The sequence below is a fragment of the Sinocyclocheilus grahami genome, unplaced genomic scaffold (genome assembly GCF_001515645.1).
Source record: "Sinocyclocheilus grahami isolate Dianchi unplaced genomic scaffold, SAMN03320097.WGS_v1.1 scaffold1957.1, whole genome shotgun sequence".
In the NCBI taxonomy this organism is placed as follows: Eukaryota; Metazoa; Chordata; class Actinopteri; order Cypriniformes; family Cyprinidae; genus Sinocyclocheilus; species Sinocyclocheilus grahami.
Window position 1 is genome coordinate 9,580 of NW_015507136.1, and position 26,200 is coordinate 35,779.

Sequence of the window (26,200 nt, forward strand, 5' to 3'; positions counted from 1 at the left end):
TTTTTTTTCTTTTGTAACATTATAAATATTCTTTTTATGGTTGTCTTTCACTTTTGACCAATTTAATGCATACTTGCTGAATAAAATACTTTTTTTTTCTTTAAAGACTGACTTACCCCAAACTTTTGAATGGCAGTTTATCATTTTTTAATAATTGATAATAATCAGAAATGTTTCTTGGGCAGCAAATCGTTGTGTATTAGAATGATTTCTGAAGGATCATGTGACACTGAAGACTGGAGTAATGATGCTGAAAAATAAATTGCATTTTGCAATATATTCAAATGGAAAAAGATATATTTTAAATTGTAGTATTTCACAATATTACTGTTTTTACTCTATCAAATAAAAGCCTTGGTGGGCATAAGAGGCTTCTTACAAAAACATAAAAATCATAATTATGTCAAAATTTTGGTCAGTAGTGTAAATCTTTTTACACACTCATTAGTGTAAATAATATTGTTCTCTGTATCCGCAGCACCTGTGCCTGTGTGGAGTACTTCGGTAAAGCCCTGGAAGTCTTGATCAAGAATGTCAGCATCCACTGCATCCACGGGAAGATGAAACATAAACGAAACAAGATCTTTGCAGATTTCCGGGCGCTGAAGAGGTAATGTAGTGTGATGCCTTTCTAGCTATTTACAAAAAGGAAGTTAAAGATCAAGCATTAGAATAAATGCATTATGTATGTGTGCAGTGGGATTCTCGTGTGCACAGACGTCATGGCGAGAGGCATCGACATCCCGGAAGTGAACTGGGTGCTTCAGTACGACCCACCAAGCAGTGCAAGGTAACCAGGACATTCATGAACACACTTGAGCTCAAAATCATGTACTTGTGAGTAGAGGTCGACCGATAGTGGATTTTGCCGATACCGATAGCTAGGTTGGACCACACTGGCCGATACCGATTAATTAACCGATAGTTTTAAAATTGATACTCAACAAAAACTAAAATAGTGCTTTATTAACAAAAACAGTACTGAACCATACTAGTAGTAATAATAATAATATTATAATATAACTTGGCATGGATGAGTTTGAAGTTCGGCGTTTAAAAAACGGAGCAATCGGAAAGAGAAAGCGCAACCTATATTATAGCTCTATAAATGAAGCACACAGACTTTATTAGAGCCACAGAAAGACAAACGTTTTGCTGAAAATACACAATTCATAATGTACATTAACAACGATTCGGGACCAATATAATGTAATTTAAAGGAAAACTATGTGAATGGCACTCTGTGGCGCGGCAGGATTTTCTGTCGGCTGCATTTAAATCCGCGTCTGAAGTTTCCCGCTCTGTTCAGCGTGCAGTATCACGTGTCTAAACAAATAGCACGTGCTGTCAGTGATTTCAACCACTAGAGGCCGCTCTCGCACTGTGTAATGACAGCAGGCCCTTCTCAGCCGCTCCAGCAATGGATGCAACCCGGAAAACTATCGGCATGGATTTTTGCCGATAACCGATAGTTCCAGCAATCAACTATCGGTGCCGATTAATCGGCAAAACCGATACATCGGTCAACCTCTACTTGTGAGTCTATACTACATTCACAAAGGCTTGGAGTAGTTTATTACATCATTTATTTTATGCTTTGATTAGTGCTTACAGAGTCAGCTGACATGCAGTTAGTGGTGTTACAGTGTCTAAGTCCTTCATCTCTATTAATATTACTCGTACTTTATGAATCAAACTAACCCCTAACATTAAGTATTAAACTTCAGCATACATACTTGTTTGTATATTTATTTATTGTTTTTTTTTAGATAAGGACAGTACAAAAAAGATCATTCCAAAAGCTGATAAAATATGCATTGAGAGTATAGCATATGCTATGTAGATAAGCCCTACATTACTAATATAATATACCCACACATACATACCAAAAAAAACACTGAATATCTATTTTAAGGTTACTCCTAACCCTGGCAACATGTATAGACTGAAGAAATAAAATAATTTATTATATAGGCATATAACTCTGGTTTATTTTAACCCTGTGCTTAACCATAATTATAAAACGCTTCATGTCATGTACTGCTTTTATTTCAATCAGTAACATAGTAAAAACCAAAAATATTTCAATCTGTTTACATAGTAAAACATTATTCTAAGAATTAACACTTTGTTTTAATCAATGCATTTCAAAGCATTGTTGTTATTAACTAAAACTATTAAAAATAATTTTTGGTAATTGAAATAAAGCTGAAATAAATAAAAATATAAATATTTGATGAAAAACTGAAACAATAAAAATTTTTAAATTCAAATGACTAAAACTGAAATAAAATAAATTAAAGTTATATAGAAATACTAAAGAAAAGCAAAAACTAAAATGACAAGCACATAACAAAATTACTAAAATTACATTGGAAATAAAAAAATAAAAATACAATCTGAATTTTTAATTTTTAAAAATACAATCTAATTGAAAATATTAATAAATACTGTAATTGTATATAAAAAATATTGAATAATACTGTTTAAAGGTGACATATTATTTGCATATCTTGTGCATATATTGCTAATTTTTCTCATCAAATGTAATACTCCTTCCATTAGTTCCTTTGTGCATCGGTGTGGAAGAACTGCACGTATCGGAAACCAGGGCAATGCACTCGTCTTTCTTCTGCCAATGGAAGAGTCGTATGTAAATTTCTTGTCCATTAATCAAAAGGTAAGTCGGAGAGAAACTTCATTTCATATACAAACTATCAGACAGAGTATTATGGCATTTATAAATAGATCAAATAAAAATGCATTTGGCAGATTCTTTAAAGCGACTTGAATTGCATTCAAGATAGATTCTTATATTTATTTTTTACACCAGATTTTTGTGCTAATTCTAACTTGTTTGTGTAAAGTGCCTAATGCTATTCAGAAGTCAGAAAGAAGAGCTTTATTGCCAAGTACGTTTACACACACAAGGAATTCGTCTTGGCGACAGGAGTTTCCACTGCAGAAGAAAGTACAGACATAGTGCAAACACACATAATAGTGCAGACATACTGTACATAGGAATTACAAGGTAGAGATGAAATATAGAGAAAAACATGTACAGATATGTTATTTACAAGTGTACAGTTTATGTAGATTACAAATGTACAATTTTCAGATGCCATGTATAAATATGTGTCGGTTAAAATGGACAATGTGTATAGTTATGAACATTTTTAATTGTTCAGGCTGAGTATAGCCTGCGGGAAAAAACTGTAGTCGTAAAGTTAGTAGTCGTTAAGTCCAGTGTTTTGGGGTTTTTTGGGGACTGGAATGATAGTGGAGTGTTTGAAGCAGGAGGGGACCACACACTACTCCAGTGATGTGTTGAAGATCTGTGTGAAGATAGGGGGCCAGTTTGTCAGCGCAGACTTTCGAACAGGCAGGTGAAACACCATCTGGGCTTGAAGCTTTCCTAGTCTTCTGCTTTCTGAAGACACGGTTCATGTCCTGTACACAGACCTTTAGCGCAGATAGAATGGTAGGTGAGGGGGGTTGCGGGGTAGGGGGTATGTGTGAAGCACAGATCAGTGAGGGATGATCCTCACAGAAACTGTGGGGGTGGTGTCTTGTACTTTGTGAGGTTCTTCAGACCAGTCCATACTGACACCGGGTCGTTGGCTGAAAACTGTTTTTTCAGCTTTTCAGAGTATTTTTTTTAGCCAATCTGATCTCCTTTGTCAGTCTGTTTCTGGCCCGGTTATACAAGTTTTATTCCCACTTCTGTAAGCATCCTCCTTGACATGACGAAGCTGTTTGAGTTTCCCAGTAAACCACGGTTTATCATTATTAAATGATAAGAATGTCCTGGTAGGGATACACATATCCTCACAGAAACTGATACAGTTACAGTCTCTGTGAGCTCGTCCAGATCGGTGGCTGCAGCTTCAAAAACACTCCAATCAGTGCAGTCGAAGCAGGCTTGTAAATCCCGCTCTGCTTCATTTGTCCATCTCTTAACAGTCCTTAAAACAGATTTAGCTGATCTCAGCTTCTGCCTGTAGGTCGGTATAAGATGAACCAGGCAGTGGTCAGAGAGTCCTAAAGCTGCTCTTGGGACAGAGTGATATGCGTTCTTTATTGTGGTGAAACAGTGATCCAATATATTACTGTCTCTGGTGGGACATGTAACGTGCTGTCTGTATTTTGGCAGTTCACGGGAATGATTTGCATTGTTAAAATCTCCAAGAATGATTAAAAGAGAGTCCGGGTACCTTTGCTTCGTTTCAGTTATTCGTTCAGCCAGCTGTTGCAGCGCTGCGCTCACACACGTGTCCGGAGGAATGCATGAAGTGCAGATGAAGTGCGTTTTTAGGAATGACTTCACTCAGCCAGGTTTCAGTGAAGCACAGTGCAGCAGAGTTTAAAAAAAAGTCCTTGTTGATGCGGGTGAAGAGAAAGAAAAATATTCTCTGCGATGTGTGGCTTAATGCTATGGAGTCTGTCTCTGGTAAAACCTATAGAAGAAGAATGACTAAACACAGAACTAACAAACAAAAACAGCAAAAGAATTGTGGAGCTCAGCGCCATGGCTGCCATTCGTGTCGCCCGTCTTGATTGAAAAAAATGTTGCATTCTCTATTTTTTTGTAAACTCTATGTATTTGAGTTTAAGGTGGTAAAATAGTGTTTGTGCTTGTTTTCCTCACAGTGTCCTCTTCAGCCATATCCACCAGTGAAAGATGTGGTTGATGTTCTGCCTAAACTGAAGGCGATGGCTTTAGGTGACAGAGCGATGTTTGAGAAGGGCATGAAAGCCTTTGTGTCGTGTGTGCAGGCGTACGCCAAACACGAGTGTAGTCTGATATTTCGCATTAAAGGTGAGCGACTTCACTTTAAACCTTTCGTAAGATGCATAAAGATAATTCACCAGATTAAAATGATTCATACCTTGTACAGACTTGGATTTTGCTGCTCTAGCCCGTGGCTTTGGTCTCCTCCGTTTGCCCAAAATGCCTGAACTGAGAGGAAAGACATTCCCGGACTTCAAACAGGAGGCCATCGACACAGACTCCATCCGGTTTAAAGATAAAAACAGGGAAAAACAGAGACAAAAATGGCTGGCGGAGCAGAAAGAAAAAGAGACGCCATTGAAGAAGAACTTCATTAAGAACAAAGCCTGGTCCAAGCAGAAGATCAAGAAGGATAAAAAGAAAAAGAAAGCTGCCAAACGAAAACTGGATGAGGTATGTTAGTCTTTTTTTGTGTTAAAGAAATAGTTCACCCAAAAATTTAAATATACTTAAAATGTACTCACCGTCAAACCATCCAAGATTAGGATGAGTTTGTTTCTTCATCAGATTTGGAGAAATGTAGCGTTGCATCACTTGCTCACCAGTGGATGCTCTGCAGTGAATGGGTGCCGTCAGAATGAGAGCTGATAAAAACATCACAATAATCCACAAGTAATCCACACCACTCCAGTCCATCAGTTAATGTCTTGTGAAGCCAAAAGCTGTGTGTTTATAAGAAACAAATTAACTTTAAACCATTATTTCCGGCCAAAATATTAGTCCATAATCCACAATAAACATTTCCTCTTATGAAAAAGTCCATCCCCTGTTGTCCTCTCGCATCAAAATCCACGGACATATTTGTTTTGGACAGTTTTTACTCGTTAACAACGCTTGATCTGTGCATATTTCTCTCCTGATCCAGACAAGATTACTTTTTTTACTGTTAAAAACAATATTATGGATTATGGACCAGAAGCAATGGTTTGAAGTAAAAAAAAAAAAAAAAGCCTCGATGGATTTGTTTCTTACAAACACGCAGCTTTTGGCTTCACAAGATGTTAGCTGATGGACTGGAGTGGTGTGGTTTTTATCAGCTGTTTGGACTCTCATTCTGACGGCACCCATTCACTGCAGAGGATCCACTGGTGAGCAAGTGATGTAATGCTACATTTCTCCAAATCTGATGAAGAAGCAAATTAATCTATATCTTGGACGGCCTGTGGGTGAGTACATTTTCTGAATTTTTTTGGGTGTACTATTCCTTTAAAATCCAAAAATCCCTGTTTGCATATTTTTACTAAAAAGTACACGTGTAACCATAGAAAACCCTATTAACAGCTCTAAATGACGTGAATAGGCTTCTCTATAAAGTCTCAATGCTATATTTGTGTGGTTACAGGAATCAGATGTTGATGATGAAGACTTAAACGAGCTTTTAAATGACACGCGTCTGCTGAAGAAACTCAAGAAAGGAAAGATCAGTGAAGAAGACTTTGACAAGCATTTGAGTTCAGCGGGCAGCTCACGTCCCAAACGAGCAGAAGTGGACAGTTCTGAAGGAGACGGAGAATGAGCTGTCATTTCAGAGACTGCGTGCACCTAAATTGACTCTCATTTCACTTAAATATGCAATTATGCTGTATCAGCAGTGTCATTTTCATTCTGTTTGTCCGTGTACTGTACAAGGAGGATGCATTCATCACAAATGTGCTTTTGTAGTAACTATCAACCATACACATCAGTCCAAATATAATAAAATAAAGATTTCTATGGGAAATGTAAGTGGTTTTTAAGGTTTCTCTTTGAAATATATGATCTATATCTATAAATATATTGTCTATATATTTCCTGTTAAAAAATAGTCCCTATATAAAATACATGGAAAAGATCATGTTTGGTAACCACCAAAAAAAAATTCTGAATGTGTGTTGGCCCACATGCAAAAAGAAAAAAATGGTTATTGCATAAAGACCCCATTTTCCTGTGAAAAAATTCATTATAAATCTGTCTAAATATTATTTGGAAATTTAATACATTCTTTATTACATCGTATACATTTTCTACTAATAGCACTGTACTGGCAGATTCTTTATTTTCTTATTTTATTTCATCTCATTTTATTTATTTATTATTTTACTCAAGTTTTATATATTTTATTGTAACCTAATTGTATTTTTTAAATAAATGTATTTTAATTTTAAATAGAATACATTTTTTTGTTTTATGTTAATCTAATTGCTTTTATTTTTAAATAAAATATTTGTTTATTTTATTTTAGTTAATATATTTATTTATCTATTTTACTTTTTTTTTTAACACTGTTTTTCAATAAACATTTCCACAGACCCCCTAGCACTCCCTTTCGGCCCCAGTTTGCATACCCCTGATTAAACAATACCATAGTACTTTTTTTTTAACAAAAACATGATCGTACCACTGCACTTCTTTTTTGTATGCAAGAAAAAGCAGGGCTGTGTCTTTTACAGTGACACTGAAGGACACACATGACTCCAGGCTCCTGTTTAAAGTCTTTCCGGTGTGCCCGCTCTGCGCATGCGCACTGATTAATCCTGCTCAGCTCCATCATGGCGGCGAGGGGCCATGTGCAAGACCCCAACGACAGAAGACTGCGACCCATTTACGGTAAGATTCACATCGCAGTCCTGAGCTTACACAGACTTATCGGGTCTGACTAGTGCTGTACGACCGGCCTGTGCGTTATTGAGTTTATTAAAGGGCTGCAGGAGCTGTGGAGAGCCGGTGAGGCCTGTGGAGCTGAAGCCGCGGTGTCGGTTCGGCTGCGGCGCCTGATGACAGTGCGTCCTTACGCGGTCACACTCTGACGTTTCAATCGGTAGAGTAAAGCCTGTTTATAGCCCATCTAAACACTGAAATACTGTTTAAATATCCAGAGATCAGTGTCAATGTCATTTGCTCAACCGGTTCATTACATGTGTGAGATGTCAAAGAGATTAACAGACTCTATATGAGCCATTTGTGCTTTAATTTTTCGTATTTTCTATGGGTTGTTATGTGTATAGAGTCTCAGACAGGTGCTTTACATGCTTAATGATTTATTAATGCTGTAATAGCATGAGTAGTTACATTATAGATGCATAAAGCTGAGCTTTGTGGCTAAATGTTCTGAAGTTAGACCTGCTTTTTTGTCTTCCAGAGATTATTTGTAAGCCTCTTTGTTTATGTCATTATGAACTATTGTGTTTTAATTTGTGAAATTTTCTCCAAAGCTGTGCAGAAATGCCCTATAAGTGGCTTTAAATGCTTGAACTCTTAAACTTAATTGGTCTTAATGCATAGCCTTGTGGATAGCATAGCTTTGATTTAAGTTTATTTAATATTGTATTTTTTTTGTTTCTTTTTTTCATTTTGTTCCTTGCTGTTTTGTGAAAGACACCACTGTTGAACTTGGTCAAGACTAAACAAGTTGCACACATAAAACCTAGTCTGTCTAACATTCACTTGCACTGGCTAGATAAATCAAAGGTAGATAAGAATACATATAGATGAATTAATTTATATTTGAATCTATATTTGTTTATTTATATTAATACAAAGAGTAGTATCCCCATGCATCTTTCTAATTAAAGATACATAATTTTATTGCATGATCTGCCTTATTGACTTTATAAAACGGTTAATTTTCCTGCTAAAATATTTAATACAATTTATTTTAATACATTTTTATGCTATTCTGTTCAATTTAATTATTCAATAAATTGTATAATGTTTTAATCACACATAGAGTGCTGCTTTTTACCAGCAACCAGGACTAGAATTTATTATTGCAATTTTATCAATTGATTTTTAAATATAATTGCAGGTTCTTGAGTTCAGACTGTACAGATTTGTGCACGAAATTGCATTGATTCAAACAGCATATTTTATAATCTTATGTTTTTCATTCAATCAATGACTCGCTATTGTTCTACTACACTAGAGATGCTGCTCTGTGCACGGGAGGTTTATAATGATTAATAGATCAAATATGACCTTTATTCTAGTGCTTTGTGCAGTCTTGCCATTCTGTTGTGTGAAATTGATCTGTATTTGTGTGGGTGATTGATTAGAAATGTAACGGTTATAAGGAAGGATGCATTAATGTACAGAAACATGGAAGTGTTCTCATGTAGAAAGTCCAAATCTACAATCTGACCTGGTAAATTATGGCGTCCAGCTGTCGTCAGACATGGTCCTGTGTTCTTTTAGCAGAGACTCATGGGAAAGGGGGGGGGGGGTCTTGCACTCCGAATCACATCGAGCAGCCGGTGAGAGAACGTTCTCACAGTCAGGGGTCTGTGTGAGTGATGCAGTGCAGTCCTCACTTGTGGCTTAGCATGACTGGATGTACAAGTTACTCATAATTAGTGGTCGACCGATATTGGTTTTTTGACAGCCGATGCCGATATCTTGGAAAGCAGGGGGGCCGATATAAAGCCGATATATATATATATAATATATTTATTTATTTATTTATTATTAATATTTAAGAAATTTGAAATCATTTGACAATGGATTAAAAAATAAATGTGTAAAAAATAAACATACTTATACTTTAGATGACAAAGTATTTTTCACAAATAAATAAATATTTAATAAAAATATAATTAAAAAGGAAGTAAACACTGTAACCAACAGGGCACTCGGTATTCTGGGAAGTTTGTGTGCATTGGGAATCATATTTTTCAAATAAAGCCAAGGTAACACTCATTTTACACACAGCACACAGTGAAAATGACATGAATATGACAGTGGGCAAATGCATAAAGCGCAGCATAATTTGAAATCACGAGTTTAATGTTTAAAGCATTCAATTCACACGGACCGACCGTCACACAGAGAACACTGGATAAAAATGCACACTTCACAATATCTCACAGCTGGATTCGACTAAGTTTGCAAGGTTTGAGAAATTAAATGTTTATTAGTCATTCAAAGATTTGTTTAAATGATATAAATGCGTATTTGCTTAATGCTGACGGCAAACAATAAAGTATTACAGTGTTTGCCTTTCTATTACTAATAATATAAAAGCAATCGTTATAATATTTTCTGTATACATTAATTCCTTTGTTTAACCGTTCTATCGGATTATTAGACCGACTTCTATCCGTATTAGACAGAACTGTTAAAAACGACAGTAAACAAGAGGGAGAATGTGAGCACTGTGTCAAAATAAAAGTCCCACCTCGAACACATCGGCCAAGCAGAAAAACTTATCGGCCGATTCCGATATTTGAAAAATGCCAAATATCGGCCGATATATCGGTCGACCACTACTCATAATACCTCATTTGAAGGGGTCATATTTCTCTTTTTGTAGCATTTTCTCCACTTATAATGTAACTTTAGGTTTCTTGTGTGCCATTAAATTTCTCATGACCATCTCTGAGGTAAAGAAGCTGATTAAAGGCGTAGTTCAGTTAGTTTCTGTCATCATTTACATCACACTCAAAAAAAGATTCCAAAATGTGAATTCAAAAAAAGGTTTGTAACTGCATGCATACTTTAAATTATAATTAGCAGGTATTGGTCTAGTGAAGTTTGACTTGCTGATTAGTGGCAGTGACTGGATTATCAGTCTTAATTCACACTTTAATGATGGAAACACATGGTTGTTCTCTTTGGTAATCGTCAAAAATGTTATTAACTTCCACATGAGTGCTGTTTTGTTGTATTGAACATGTTTTTCTCTTCTAGATTACCTGGACAATGGCAATAACAAGATGGCAATCCAGCAGGCTGACAAACTGCTGAAGAAGCACAAAGATCTTCACTGTGCAAAGGTGTTTGTTTATATATATATATAATTTTTATTTTTCCAGAATCCCATGACCAGCTGGTCATATTAATAGCAAACACTAGGGCTGAACTTTGGGGGGAAATGTAATTTGGATTTTTTTTTTCTAAAAAAGGCTTTATTTTAATTTCATTATTTTATTTTATCCAGGTTTGCTGTTCTTCTTTGTAGATCTGCAGAGTTTGCCCACAGTGTTTTTATATCAATAATATGATTTTAATGTTTATATATCAGTATGACTACAAAATAGTAAAATATTATAGCAATATTATTTTTGTTATTGCTATTATGAATCTCAAATTTATTATAAAAATTAAAAAAATATTTAATTGTTTAATTAAATCAAGTATTTATATTAATATCAAAAAGTGAAGTAAAATATAGAAAATATAAATGCCACTGTGAAATAAAAAATCAAGTATTTAAGAAAAATAATATTGTAATAGTAATTTTACAGTACATCTGTAAAATACAATACTTATGGCTGTCTTAATTTCTTTATTTTCAAAAACGAGGTGATACTAAATGTGTATGTTGAGAAAACTAAAGCATTTTTTGACCTTGCATGCATGTAAACCTATTGTAGGAGACTCCCAAAACAATATTAGGAACCTTACAAATGGCATAATAGGGGCACTTTAAGAAAGAAAAAAAAAACATGAATTTGACCTGCTAGATTGGTAAATTGGCTCCAGACACATTTATCGTATGCTCTGCTCTTGTTTGGCAGGTCTTGAAGGCGATCGGTCTGCAGCGCACAGCAAAACAGGATGAAGCCTTCACACTGGCGCAGGAAGTGGCCGTTCTCGAACCCACAGACGACAACTCCCTGCAGGCACTGACCATCCTCTACAGAGAAATGCACCGGCGTGAGTGTTAAAACAACAGATGCAGAACCTCCTCCCAACAAACTATGAATGTCATTTTTCTGTCCTCACAACAATCAGAGCATGTTTGGTTTTAATATACAAAGCTAATTGACATGGACCACAAACTCAGAAACTCAGATTTTGTGCATTTTGCTCTTTCTTTCTACAGCCGAGTTAGTGACCAAGCTTTATGAAGCTGCAGTCCGGAAAGTCCCAACGAGCGAGGAGTACCACTCGCACCTCTTCATGGCCTACGCCCGGGTCGGAGAGTACAAGAAAATGCAACAGGTTTTGTTTGTATCCGCTCTTATTTCATCAGTCATAACAGCCTGTTTGAAAAATGAATTAGGGCTGTATGATATGGGGGAAAATCGAATTGTGATTTTTCTGATAAAAATTGTGATTTGAAATGCAGTTAAAAAAAATCTCCAGGTTTGCTGTGGTTGTTTGTAGGGCTGCAAAATTCAGCAACATTTTAGATTATATATCAATATCACTGTAATAATAATAAGAGCAGTAGTAATAATAAAATTAATAATATAATCATTATTATTATTATTAATAATAATAATATTATTTTAAAAATCTACAAAATAAGAATATAATAAGAAATATTACTATTTATTATTCACTTTAAAATCTAGAATTTAAAAAGTGGTATATAATAACAACAACAACAATAATAATAATAATTTTATTTTCCAGTACTAATATTTATGGCTGTCTTAATTTCTGCATTTTCAAACATTAAACCATTGAGATTTATTTTGGCAGAAAACCACAGGGAGCCATTATTATTTTTTTATTTTATTATTTTTGTATTGTAGAAATATATATATATATATATATATATATATATATATATATATATATATAAAAAGAAATAGTACGATTTTTTTATTCACTGCAATATAAAAAGTCTAGTATTTAAAATAATGTTATGTAATATTTATTTTATTTTCCAGTACTTATTTTTATAGCTTTCTTAATTGATAGATTTTCAAACATTAAAGCATTGAGTTTTTTTATTTTTATTTTGGTGGAAAAGCACATTTGTTATTATTATTATTATTATTATTACAAAAATATTAAACAAAATAAATATTAAATCCACTGTAAATTATAATTATATCTAGTATTTATGAAAAAAAATATTATGTAATTATAATTATTTTATTTTTAAGTACTAATATTTTTTGCTCTTATCATTTCTGCATTTGCAAATGTCAAACCATCAAGCTTTTATTTTGCCGATAAGCCACAGGCCCTTAAAGCTTCTCTTGTTGACAACAGCTGCTTTATAAGCGCATTTCAATTTTAGGAAGTTGGTTGTTCCCAAATGCACACCATAAACGACCTAAACTCCCAGCAGATGCAGAGATGAGCAGCATGTACTGTGAACCGAGCTGCTCTGAGACACTGAAAAAACATGCAGCATGCAGCGCATGTATTTATTCAGTTAAATCCCAGCCTTTGTGATTTGATAATTGCACTATGCCAGTATTTCTCAACTGGTGGGTCGCAAGACCGTTCTGAGTGGGTCGCGGAGTGTACCGTCAAAGAAACATCAACAACAAAAAAAGTAATTCTAATGTTTTTCTGATACGAGACTTTTATTTTGAAAGATGTGCGTGAAAGCTGTTGGCACTTTTTTTGCAGTTTAAGTATAGACTGGCTGAGAAAAACGTGCTGACCCGATTCATGTGCGGTCAGATGAGATGTTGTCAGGCTTAATGTCAGTCTCATTCTATCGTTATTTTTGTAACTTATGAAATAAAAAGTCTCTCACCTCAGAAAAATGAACTATCCTGTCCTGCCAGACGTTATACTGTGCTCGTAGCACTCACTCTTCAATTGCACGCGCAAATGCGGCGGCTGTATATCATTTCACTAAAGCGCAAAAGAAACTACGAGTATGCAACGTGTGAAATAAAAGTAAAGTACCAATAAATCACAATACTGGTACTTTGTGTGTTAGCTGGGAAGGATTTGCATGAAGGTATGATATTCATTCTATTCAGGAGCGGTTTTCATGTTTCATTAACAGTTCATGTTCATATTGTGTATTCAACATGGTAACTGTTGTTTCAATAATCCAAAAATGCCATGTTGTTTTCACTTTGTGTTATTTTGTATATGTTTAAATGACTGTGGTGGCTTATACCAACTTAATTGTATTAATAAAAACTAGTTTGGGACTGCTATTTAATAGCCTTACCTTATAGGCTGTTTATTCATCGGTATTAGTCATATTCTTATAATTTGTGTACGTTAAGTAAAGGGGGATAGTACTTGTGTGTCAGCAATTTTTGTGAAAGAAATGTGCTTTTTTTTTTTTTCAAACAAACAAATGTCCCATGGCCAAACCAATTGAGAATCACTGCACTATGCCATATCAAATTTTTAGATTTAAAAGGGCTGTGTGATTTAATCATGAACCTCCAAAGCAAATATGTTTGTGTTGAAAGACTGACTTTTGTCTTTCCACACTTCTGACAGGCTGGAATGGCACTGTATAAAATTGTCCCCAAAAACCCATATTACTTTTGGTCGGTTATGAGCTTGGTGATGCAGGTACGGTGATGTTTTCTCGCTTGCATAAACAATACATTTCAGAGATGAACCCATGCAGAACAAAATAAATCAACATCAGCAATGCAATATGCGTTTCAGGCCATCTCAGCACAAGACGAGAAGCTCTCTCAGACTATGTTCCTGCCGCTGGCTGAGCGTATGGTGGAAAAAATGGTAAAGGAGGAGAAAATAGAGGCAGAAGCTGAGGTAGGACGGTAGTATCGATAATCTGCTTCTGATTTCAGCCATATGAAGATTATGATGCATTTTCCATCGGCTTTTCCAGGTCCAGCTGTACTTCATGATCTTGGAGCGTTTGGGGAAATATGTGGAGGCGCTGGAGGTGGTTCAGGGGCCACTTGGAGGTGAGGAGAAAACACTTGTGTTCTTCAAATGAATATTCTGGGATATTTCCAGTTGAATGTCTTTGTGTTGCATGCGTGACATGCTGTTAGTTACCAGAGTTGAGAAGCATTTAAAAATGAACAACAGTTACCAACGCATGGGGATTTTTCTCCATATAAACAGCATGTTATTATGAAAGCTTGTGTCCAGTACAGGATAAAAAAAAAGGTATATAATAGTATATTATACTATTATACCCCATAATAGTCGACTAACCTTTAGGCGACGAGAAGAGGCTCGGTCGACCAAAATTTTATTAGTCGCTTAGTCGCAGAAAAAAAAATTCCTCAGGAAATTAAAGTGAACGACTACTAGTCGACCAGAAAAATCTTTAGTCGAGGGCAGCCCTACTGAATATACATTACTGTTCAAAATAGGGGTTGCACATACTAGTCGACTTTAATGATCTGAGGCTTTAAGCTTGACGTCGACTAGTCGCTGGTCCTATAGAGGGCGCAACAGAACGAGAAATCTTTGAACTCCACATTTACGCTCCGTTTCCAAACAGTTCAAATGACAGTAGTGCGTTTTTTTTCCCCCCTTTTTTTTCTTTTTTTCAGAAAAAAAAAAAAAGAATTTATTATTATTTTTTTTTTCTGTTCTCATGTCAAATGTGTATGTATGTATGTACCAGGAGCACCTTAAAAAAACAACAAATTCCTCATGTGTTTGCACACCTGGTGAATAAAGCTAATTCTGATTCTGATTCAAATAAATGCATTCTCCGAAAGTGCTCCACAAGACTTGTCATTATACCATCAGGATGCTCGAAATGTCAAAAGAATTTCAATCTAAAGTATCCCGATAGAAATTTGTTGCCCATTCTCAGTGGGAAAGTGCTCAAGCAACATCGCTCGGCAACATTGCTCAAAAAGTTGCCCCGTGTATCATCACCTTCGAGGTTCAGATATATTTGTTCATTCATGATGTCATCAGGGACTAGTTGATGTCCACTCGACTTTCATCGCATAAATGTCGACTTTAAAAAATCTGAAGTCGTTCAGTCCCTAATTCAAAAGTTTGTGGTTAATACATTTTTTTTTTTTTTTTAAGACAATAATGTTTTATTCAGCAAGGACACATTAAATTGATCAAAGGTGACTAATAATGTTACAAGATATTTCTTTCAAATAAATGCTGTTCTTTTAAACTTTCTGTTCAAAGAATCCTGAAAAAACTAAAATATTAATGTTCTCAGCATTGATAATAATCAGAAATGTTTCTTGAGCAGTAAATCAGCATATTAGAATGATTTCTGAAGATCATGTGACACTGAAGACTGGAGGAATGATGCTGAAAATTCAGCTTTGATCACAGGAATAAATTAAATTTTAAAATGTATTTAAATACAAAAAAAAAAATTTAAATTGTAAAAATATTTCATAATTTTTCCTGTATTTCTAATCAAATTAATGCAGCTTTGATGAGCATAAGACTTCTTTCCAAAACATTATACATTCTATGTGCTTCTACCATTGACATTGTTTTTAATGTTTGTATCACAAAGAATGCGCAAACAGTTGATTTTATCTACACATTTAATGTCTCTTAGTCATTTTGCCTTGTCTCCCTCAGAGAAGCTGACCAGTGAACTGCAGAGCCGTGAGAACAAATGCATGATGTTGTACCGCCGTCTGGAGCGCTGGGCTGAGTGCAATGCGCTGTCCTGCAAGCTGCTCCTGAAAAAGTGAGTGCACTACTTTTCTTGAACGGATTTAACATAAATAGCCACTTCGGAGTGAAATTGATCCGTTTTATCAGTTCACTTGTAGTGTGTAAGATGTTAATCGTTTTATGTCTTTCTCTGCAGCCCTGATGACTGGCAGTTCTACTTATTGTACTTTGACTCTTTGTTCCACCTCATTGATCAGAGCTGGACGCCTCCACAGGAAGGAACTCAGTAAGTAGAAAATTCACAGTAATTATTTATCTGGGAAAGAATTTGTTGCACTTGAAACGGAAAGTCAAGTATACTACGTTGTATACTGGCTGTAGGTGATTAGATATTCCATGCATATTGAGCACAGTTTGCATACTAGAAAGTAGTTGCTATTCTGTACACATCCTGTCTCTGTCTCATGCATATTGTGGTGTGTTCCTCTCAACGCTGCAGTTCTGCAGAAGGGGAGGTGCACGCCTCCATATCCCAGGCCCTCAGCTTCATGGAGGACCGAATAGCCACAGAAGAAGCAAAGGAGTCCAAGCATCTGAGAGGGCCATACCTGGCCCGTCTGGAGCTCATCAGACGGCTCCGGGAGCGCAGCTGTCCTGAAGCACAGCAGCTAGGTACAGGATGGGTCGGGCTGCTTTACACGCAACGCAGTCTGCATGTATGCTGTATATTTCTGACGTGTTTTCCCACCATGATGCAGGTGAACCTCTTGAACTCATGTTCCAGTTCTTTGTGAAGTTTGGAGACAAGCCATGTTGCATCACCGACCTGAAGATCTTTCTGGATCTTCTCACACCTGACCAACATGTGCAGGTAATCACGATGAGAAGCAAGATCATTGCATCACAGTAGATCCCCTCACACCGAATAAGAAAATGCATTTTTATACATGTGTATATGTTTTTCCTTACTCCCAAAAGAATATTTAAAGTCATTACTATGTTTAATGAGAAAAGCATCAAATAGACATTACAAAAAGTAGCTTTAGAAAGAAATATTTTATTTGATTCAACACAGAATTTATTACACAGAAACTTTAAGGCTACAATGGCCATGTTTTTTTTTTTTTTCAGAAGCTACATTTGAATGGGTATTTTGATATATTTACAGACTGTTTATTGCAGTATAGAGATGGCATGAATGCATTTACACTGCAATTGCATAAATAATGCCATGAGATTAATGGGGGAATTTTTGGGGGGTTTAATTTGAGTGAACTATCCCTTAAATGTTTTGTTTTGTGTGGTTTTTATTAATATTGGAAATATGAAATTATAGGCTATAAGAAACTAAAACTGCCAGTAGGTGGCTGATTCATTCAGGAATTAAACAAATGGCTCTCTTTATGAATGGGCCATTGAGTCATTGACTCACTTGAGTGATTCAAAAAGCAGAATTATTCAGAAACAAATCACAGCTGTTACCCTCGGAGACAGCACATCAGTTCTTCTGTGGTTTTTCCTTACTCCCAAAAGAATATTTAAAGTTGTTACTATGTTTAATGAGAAAAGCATCAAATAGACATTACAAAAAGTAGCTTTAGAAAGAAATATTTTATTTGATTCAACACAGAATTTATTACACAGAAACTTTAAGGCTACAATGGCCATGTTTTTTTTTTTTTTCAGAAGCTACATTTGAATGGGTATTTTGATATATTTACAGACTGTTTATTGCAGTATAGAGATGGCATGAATGCATTTACACTGCAATTGCATAAATAATGCCATGAGATTAATGGGGGAATTTTTGGGGGGTTTAATTTGAGTGAACTATCCCTTAAATGTTTTGTTTTGTGTGGTTTTTATTAATATTGGAAATATGAAATTATAGGCTATAAGAAACTAAAACTGCCAGTAGGTGGCTGATTCATTCAGGAATTAAACAAATGGCTCTCTTTATGAATGGGCCATTGAGTCATTGACTCACTTGAGTGATTCAAAAAGCAGAATTATTCAGAAACAAATCACAGCTGTTACCCTCGGAGACAGCACATCAGTTCTTCTGTGGCTTTATAGATAATTTGTTTTAGGAAAACTGAGCAAAAACAGACCATATTTTTTCTCAAATATAACACTATTAACTTCTTATTTGCTGAACTGTTGGATAAAATCAATGACATTTGCACTTGTGCTCTTTGGGTCAAAAACAGCACTCATGTGATAATGCCTCTCGCTGCTTGTGTGATATTGTTTAACTTTATCATATTTAATTCAAGTTTTCAATTCAAGTTTATTTGTATAGCACTTTTTACGATACAAATCGTTGCAAAGCAACTTTACAGATAATTACATTTCTACAATATTTAGTGGTAGCTTATCAGTGGTGACTGTCAGTTAATGTACATATGGCAGAAATGTACGGAAAAATCAATTAAAGATGTTATCAAACAGTCGATGAACACAATTAACAGCAATTATTATATGATGCAATCAAACTTATAGCAAAATTTGGTAGTTCTGTATGTTGTTTCATGGTTGGCATCATCTGAGGACCTCTGAAGGGTTGGCATCATGTCTTCTCAGGTGTTCTGGATCCAGACTGAAGCTTGTGTAAATCCTAGTTACATCCCGTGGCAAAGCCAGCAGTGCATTACAGTAATCCAGTCTAGAGGTCGTGAATGCATGAACTAGCTTTTCTGCATCAGAAACAGGTAACATGTTTCGTAGCTTGGCAATGTTTCTACGATGGAAGAGTGCTGTTTTTGTAACATGGGAAATACGATTTTTAAAAGACAAGTTGCTGTCTAATATAACACCCAGATTTTTGGCCGTAGAGGAAGTAACAGTACATCCGTCTAGTTGCAGATTGTAATCCAAGAGATTCTGTGTACTGTTTTTTTGGTCTAATAAGTAATATCTCTAATATAATATAATAATATAATAAGTAATATAAATGTCTTATCCGAATTATTTTAATAGAAGAAAATTATTGGTCATCCAATCTTTTACATTTTTAACACACTCTGTTTGCTTAGATAATTTAGAAGTTTCATCTGGTCTCGTTGAGATATATAGTTGAGTATCATCAGCATAACAGTGGAAACTAATCCCGTATTTTCTAATAATATTACCAAGGGGCAACATGTATACTGAAAATAGCAGAGGGCCTAGGACAGATCCTTGTGGTACTCCATATTTTACTGGTGATAATTGAGATGATTAAACCTCAAATTTTAATTTTTGGGTGAACTATCCCTTTAAGCCTCAAACATCATCAATACATTGGATTGGTTTCTTCTTTTAAAAAAAGTAAAAATATGCATGGTTTTATAATGTTATACTAAAATTAAAACAATGGAAAAACCCTTAAGATAACCTGTAGAAAGAAAAAAACACATCTTAAGCACTCACAATAACATAAGTGGACTTTGAATGATTAATTGCCGCTTTGAACGATTACGTAATTGTGGCATCCGTAATTGTAATCGATTAGAAATGCGGTTAATTGTGCAGCCCTAGGTTCATATGCAGGACAGAAGCAGTACAGATTCATTGTGCTTTCACACAGGACACACTACTGATGCGCGGCTGTATACCACAAACATGACCTTTATCCATTATTTTAATTTCAAATCCAAACGTCATTACTGAAAATGCTTTTTCAGCATTGTTATTCTGTTTTTACACAGTACAGTACAATCTTTCATAGACATTCACGTTTAAACGCAATAAATGTAAACAGCATATTCAATGCATTTTACTTCTAGATTTATGGCTTATATCAAGTTGCTCAAACAAGCGGCAAAACATTTTAAACAGCCCATAGTCTACTTTTCTTCTGTTATAAGGTAGTAGGCTATCACAAGCATTTTAAATTAAAACTTAAGAAACAGTCAACTCTCATGCCTTTTCATTTGCATTTAAATCTTTATTACATTATTGCGGTTCATAAAGAACTTTGTTTTTCTACCTCCACGAGTGCCATCTATGTTGCCTTGTTCATCTAGAACTGTATTTTTCGTTGCTTTACCGCCCTCACAGCCGTGTGTTGAATGTGAAACACAGTAGACCTTAATTATATGCATTTATGGTGTAATTACTACATTTTCATGTCAATCCATGTTCATTTTTACCGCAAACAATGTGCTGTCACTTTAATTGAGCGCATGCAGCACAGCAAAAATAGACTCGGCGAATGCTCCAACTTGTTAGCCGGGGCACAGAAAAAATATGCACCGCATATTATGCACTGCAAACGGAGTAAGATGACCTATGTTGGTCTGGGGCTGGGTGGGTGCATTAATAATTGGAAAAGAAATGTCATAACTAATTCAATTAAATATATATGAACTTTCTTGCGACTGTCTCAGTTCATCAACAGGCTAATGGAGGCCGTGCCGCTAGGCGCTCCAGGAGAGGATGGTGTTGCTTTTCCAGGAGACACGCGGGCTCTGCAGAGACATCTGTGTGTGACCCAGCTGAGCCGCAGTCTGGGTCAACAGCACGCGCTCAACACCCAGGGCAAACTGGGCCTCATCAAGGAACTGAAGGCACATTACCGGCATGGCTTACAGTTCGGTAAGCAGATGACTAGGCAGGTTGAACTATTATGATTTCTTTCTTTTCAATTGATATAATCCATGATAATGCCAGTGTCTAATATTTATTTTGCTGCCTATATTTATTTCTATTTAATCTATATTTTATTTGACCTGTAATATTACAATTTCCTGTTTTCTTTCTGTTCTAGGCAAGTCCTGTTTAAAAACAGAGTTACAGTTCTCAGATATGTACTGTCTCATGGCAGCTCATGTCTATATAGACCTGTGGCTGGAGACGGGTGAGTTGGCTCCTCATTTACAGTCAGCTTGATTGAAAGCGTTCATGTTTTCATGTTATTGAGGAACGAGTGCTGTGTCTGTGCTGTAGGCGATCAGAACATGTTGTGGCAGAGTCTGGGGCTGTTAGAGGAAGGTCTCTCCCACAGTTCCTCCAACGCTCAGTTCAAACTGCTGCTTTTGCTTCTGTACTGCCGTCTGGGGGCTTTTGAGCCGGTGGTAGATCTTTACTCCAGCCTGGATGCCAAACACGTCCAGCACGACACCATAGGGTAAGAACGTGTCTTTTATTAATATGTAAAGGCTATATTAAATTATTTTGGTATTATTATGTTCCTGGTCTTACTGTGCACAGTTGATCAGTGCACCTTATTCTACATTTTAAAGAGCAATTCTTTTATATATGATTGTTAGAGATGCAAGATTTATAACTGCATATTAATTGCATACATGAAATATTGTACTTTATATTGGAAAACCAATTATACCATTGAAAATATACATATTACCATACACATTAAAAACTAAGTAAACCATGTAATAATAAATAACCAATAACATCACCTGGTTTCTGTTGTAACCAAGATGTGAGTGTTAGTTTAGTATTATTTACAGGTGCATCTCGATAAATTAGAGTGTCGTGGAAAAGTTCATTATAGTACTTGTTGATATTTTTGTATTACCTTTTATTTATATATATATATATATATATATATATATGTTATGTGCTTTTTTAAAATGTTTTGTAATATTTCATCTTCTATTTAGCTATAATTTATTTTTATTTCAGTTTTAATCATTTTAGTGATTTTAGATTTTTAGTAATCATTTTAGTGATTTTAGTGCTTAAACCTATTTTATTTCAGTTAGTTGCCAAGGCAACATTTCTAATTTTCATTTAAGTTTAAGGTTTTTTTTTTTATCAAATTTGTATGTTTGCTGTATTTCAATTAACAAAAACTATTTTTAATGGACCCTTTTCACAGACTGTAATGATGTTTCCACAGTTATTAAAATCATAAATCTAGCAATGTTTTTTATATTTTCTTTTTTTAATGTACATTATAAATGTTTATATATTTTTTATAATATTTAGATTTTATTGTATTTCATATTGTCAGTTTTGAATTAACAAAAGCCATTTGAATGGTTTTATTTAACAATAACACTAGTGAAGAAAAATAATAAATATTTTGTTTTATTTGTGTGTTTTTTTTAACGAACCAACAAAATAAATAAAATTTGATTGCCTTGTGTACCAATTCAAATTAAAACAAATAATTATAAAAATAAAAATACACTTCAAAATATTTTGAAAAGTTTTTTTCCTTGTATTAGAAGAAGAAATTTCACAAGAAATTCACAGATATTAAGCCAATAATATCATGGTATGCTTTTCATGATCAAATCTATAAAAATAAAAAAGATAAAGTCTTGAAATCACATTAATGCATCACAGTATGTCATATTCGGTGAAATGTACTGAGCAAGCAGTTGTTTAAATATGATTCATAATGACTGTCTTTTTGGTTTTGTCTTTGTCCAGGTATTTATTGACCCGCTATGCAGAGTCTTTGGGCCAGTTTGCTGCTGCTTCCCAATCTTGTAACTTCTCCCTCAGGTTTTTTCACTCGAACCAGAAAGATGTACGTTATCATTGTTTAACAGCACTTTATGAACAGAATCTTCCAAAAATGACAATTCTGTCATCAATTACTCACGCTCATGTTGCTTGTTCCTGCAGACCTCAGAATATGTTATTCAAGCATATAAGTACGGTGCTTTTGAGAAAATCCCGGAGTTCATCGCCTTCAGGAACCGACTCGATCACTCGCTGCACTTTGCCCAGGTGCGCACAGAGAGGATGCTGCTGGACCTCTTCCTGGAAGCCGACATGTTAGTTGCTTTATCTTTACATGTCGTATTTTCTGCCTTTTAGAAGCCACAAAGTGATATTTTGACAGGTTTCTGATTGTTGCCTTTTCATTGCACAGATCGTCTCCTTTAGAGGAGAGTGTAAAATCGATGTCTCTATGTCCGGAAGAGGACGACATCCTGTGGGACAGCTTAAGGGACAACCGCGACCTGACTGTCCTCGTCAGCTGGAACCCTAAGGACCGGTACGACGAGTCCATCCTCCTGAACTATCACACGTTTTAAGCATTGGTTTGTTTTAATGATGATCACACACTACAGGCAGCTGAATGAGGAGCACAAGCAGCACTCTCTAGAGGACGACACCCTGTGGCTGAGGTTGCGGTCGCTCACGCTGCGTCTGATTGGCTGTGTCTCTGCACTCACTCACCACACATCACGCAACTCTGAGAAGACGACTGAAAACGGAGTGGCAGCCAAACCGTCTTCTCTACGGTCGCTGCTCTCACAGCTAGAAAACACACTAAACCAGGCCACGCAGTTCACGGAAAAACAGCTGCAGGTCAGAACCGTTACAGACCGTTTAGCAAATGGAGTTATTTTTTTTTTTTAATTAGTCCAAAATCCTGCTCCATATAACTGTATATGCATCATGCAAGTTTTATGACATTATATTAATTTAATACATGCAATATTGTGCTTTTAATAATGAATTTAAACATTTTAAATTAAAATATACAGTTTCCCATACACATCTGTTATTTAACTATTATTTATAGTATTTATTAATATTTTGAATTGGCTTTTATTTTTATATTTTTCAGTCTTCATTTTAGTTTGTTTTAGTAATTTTGTGATGTGCTTTTACATTTTTCCTTTTCATTTGTTTTCATATTTTTATTTACCTTTTTTTTCCGTTTTACTTTACTTTTACTTTTAGTCATTTAGCAGACGCTTTTATCCAAAGCGACTTACAAATAAGAAAAATTTATTAAAACTAAAAGCTAAAACTCTATAAATACTAATATATATACACATACACGCATTTAAGATTATATTTAAATTTTAGTACTTATTTTATTTCGGTTAACATTTCTCATCTATGTTTTTCTATCTAATATTAAGATTTTATTTAATATCAATGAACAAAAGTTATTTTAATAGTTTTATTCGAGTAAAACCATGTATTGTATCAACTATCCAATAACTTTGACTCTAAAACTAGTCTGTTTCTGTAACCCAAATGTGGGTGAAGAACAGTGTTATTTTACTATTGTTTCTATACTATTTCAGTATTCATATTTTGAATTATATTTTATATTTCGAGTTTTTATTTTAGTTTTCGTAATTCTGTAATGAGCTTTTGTCATTTTTATTAGTTTATTTTAATTTAGCTTTATTCTATTTAATTTTAGTTTTAGTCATTTTAGTACTTAAGCTTGTTTTCAGTTGCCAAGACAGCTTTTCTAATTTTCATTTAGTTAGATTTTATTTTATTTCAATTAACAAAAGAGATTTTTAATAGTTTGTTACAGTGTAATAACACTGGTGAAGAAAAATAAAAATTTTATTTTATGATTTTTCTAATTTTTGCTAACAAAATAAATACATTAACATACTTTTTTTTTTTAATTACTACCTTGTGTTTTCTAAAAATGTAATGAATACACAATTTTCAAAACATGAAGAGTTCATTTGCAAAAACCGATAACTCAAATTTTTTTTTTAAATCACGTTTTTTTTTTATTGCGCATTCCAAGTAATATCAATCAAACTGCAGTTGGTTTGTTTTGATTAAGTAATAATAACTTAAATACAGGTAATTTACAAAATTGAAGTTCATTGAAAGTATGTTTTTACATATTACATATTAAAATTTTGTTTTATAGGAAAAGCAGATAACTCCACATTTCATGTTTTAGAGTTTAACAAAGCACTCGTTTAATCTTTGTAATCTCCTCAGATGAGAATGTAGATGCCTGCATTTCAATTAACAAAAGAGATTTTTAATAGTTTGTTACAGTGTAATAACACTGGTGAAGAAAAATAAAATTTTTATTTTATGATTTTTCTAATTTTTGCTAACAAAATAAATACATTAACATACTTTTTTTTTTAATTACTACCTTGTGTTTTCTAAAAATGTAATATGAATACACAATTTTCAAAACATGAAGAGTTCATTTGCAAAAACCGATAACTCAAATTTTTTTTTTAAATCGCGTTTTTTTTTTATTGCGCATTCCAAGTAATATCAATCAAGCTGCAGTTGGTTTGTTTTGATTAAGTAATAATAACTTAAATACAGGTAATTTACAAAATTGAAGTTCATTGAAAGTATGTTTTTACATATTACATATTAAAATTTTGTTTTATAGGAAAAGCAGATAACTCCACATTTCATGTTTTAGAGTTTAACAAAGCACTCGTTTAATCTTTGTAATCTCCTCAGATGAGAATGTAGATGCCTGACAAACGTTGTTGTTGTTGTGATCATAAACTGTATGGATGTGATTATTACACGCAATACACAGAGCTTTTCCCTCATCATTGTAACGCGCTGCTTTTGCAAGCTTCCGTGAAAACATTTCAGCTTTTATTTTCCTTTTTCGCCCTGAAGAAGATATCACCGGTTCATCAGGTTTGTCGAAATGATCCATCCTCGATCACTGTTAGTCAGCTTTGACGAAACTCCTCTCAGCTAGAGCGTCTTTTCAAAGTGAAAGTAGCCTTGTCACCTGACCTGAATACAGCGTGCTGATTCGCTAAAATGGACTTATCGGCTTCTGTTCAAAAACAACAAGGGAGCTTGTCGGCTTCTGCAGTAAATGTGAACTCGCGATGCCTTGAAAGTGGACAAAACCGGCTTTTTTGACAAAAATGTGTTTAGGGTTCAGATTGTGCTATATGTGGAGAATAATGCACGGCAATCAGCTTATGTTTTTACATATTACATATTAAAATTTTGTTTTATAGCAAAAGCAAATAACTCCACATTTCATGTTTTAGAGTTTAACAAAACACTCGTTTAATCTTTGTAATCTCCTCAGATGAGAATGTAGATGCCTGACAAACGTTGTTGTTGTTGTGATCATAAACTGTATGGATGTGATTATTACACGCAATACACAGAGCTTTTCCCTCATCATTGTAACGCGCTGCTTTTGCAAGCTTCCGTGAAAACATTTCAGCTTTTATTTTCCTTTTTCGCCCTGAAGAAGATCACAGGTTCATCAGGTTTGTCGAAATGATCCATCCTCCATCACTGTTAGTCAGCTTTGACGAAACTCCTCTCAGCTAGCACGTCTTTTCAAAGTGAAAGTAGCCTTGTCACCTGACCTGAATACAGCGTGCTGATTCGCTAAAATGGACTTATCGGCTTCTGTTCAAAAACAACAAGGGAGCTTGTCGGCTTCTGCAGTAAATGTGAACTCGCGATGCCTTGAAAGTGGACAAAACCGGCTTTTTTGAC

At 34.8% G+C, this 26,200-nt stretch overlaps 2 protein-coding genes across 3 annotated transcripts in view; both read left to right on the forward strand.

Moving 5' to 3' along the window:
• Nucleotides 1-6,507, forward strand: part of LOC107573478 (ATP-dependent RNA helicase DDX55-like) — a 13,308-nt gene extending 6,801 nt beyond the window's left edge. The window contains exons 5-8 of the mRNA XM_016259911.1: nucleotides 2,566-2,680; nucleotides 4,651-4,819; nucleotides 4,899-5,185; nucleotides 6,135-6,507. Coding sequence (XP_016115397.1) covers nucleotides 2,566-2,680; nucleotides 4,651-4,819; nucleotides 4,899-5,185; nucleotides 6,135-6,308 — 745 coding nt within the window. The 3' untranslated portion in view covers nucleotides 6,309-6,507. The remainder of the gene's footprint in view (nucleotides 1-2,565; nucleotides 2,681-4,650; nucleotides 4,820-4,898; nucleotides 5,186-6,134) is intronic.
• Nucleotides 6,508-7,187: 680 nt separating this feature from the next.
• LOC107573485 (N-alpha-acetyltransferase 25, NatB auxiliary subunit-like) overlaps nucleotides 7,188-26,200 on the forward strand; it is a 25,192-nt gene continuing 6,179 nt past the window's right edge. Inside the window, exons 1-19 of one of the 2 annotated variants that reach the window (XM_016259916.1) lie at nucleotides 7,188-7,378; nucleotides 7,462-7,589; nucleotides 10,454-10,539; nucleotides 11,284-11,422; nucleotides 11,592-11,710; nucleotides 13,922-13,996; nucleotides 14,096-14,203; nucleotides 14,283-14,361; nucleotides 15,977-16,088; nucleotides 16,212-16,301; nucleotides 16,515-16,687; nucleotides 16,774-16,886; nucleotides 20,386-20,593; nucleotides 20,766-20,855; nucleotides 20,945-21,125; nucleotides 22,400-22,499; nucleotides 22,598-22,749; nucleotides 22,848-22,973; nucleotides 23,050-23,290. In XM_016259916.1, the coding sequence (XP_016115402.1) occupies nucleotides 10,480-10,539; nucleotides 11,284-11,422; nucleotides 11,592-11,710; nucleotides 13,922-13,996; nucleotides 14,096-14,203; nucleotides 14,283-14,361; nucleotides 15,977-16,088; nucleotides 16,212-16,301; nucleotides 16,515-16,687; nucleotides 16,774-16,886; nucleotides 20,386-20,593; nucleotides 20,766-20,855; nucleotides 20,945-21,125; nucleotides 22,400-22,499; nucleotides 22,598-22,749; nucleotides 22,848-22,973; nucleotides 23,050-23,290 (2,166 nt within the window). In that variant the 5' untranslated portion in view covers nucleotides 7,188-7,378; nucleotides 7,462-7,589; nucleotides 10,454-10,479. The remainder of the gene's footprint in view (nucleotides 7,379-7,461; nucleotides 7,590-10,453; nucleotides 10,540-11,283; nucleotides 11,423-11,591; nucleotides 11,711-13,921; nucleotides 13,997-14,095; nucleotides 14,204-14,282; nucleotides 14,362-15,976; nucleotides 16,089-16,211; nucleotides 16,302-16,514; nucleotides 16,688-16,773; nucleotides 16,887-20,385; nucleotides 20,594-20,765; nucleotides 20,856-20,944; nucleotides 21,126-22,399; nucleotides 22,500-22,597; nucleotides 22,750-22,847; nucleotides 22,974-23,049; nucleotides 23,291-26,200) is intronic. The other variant, XM_016259915.1, reaches the window with a different exon arrangement.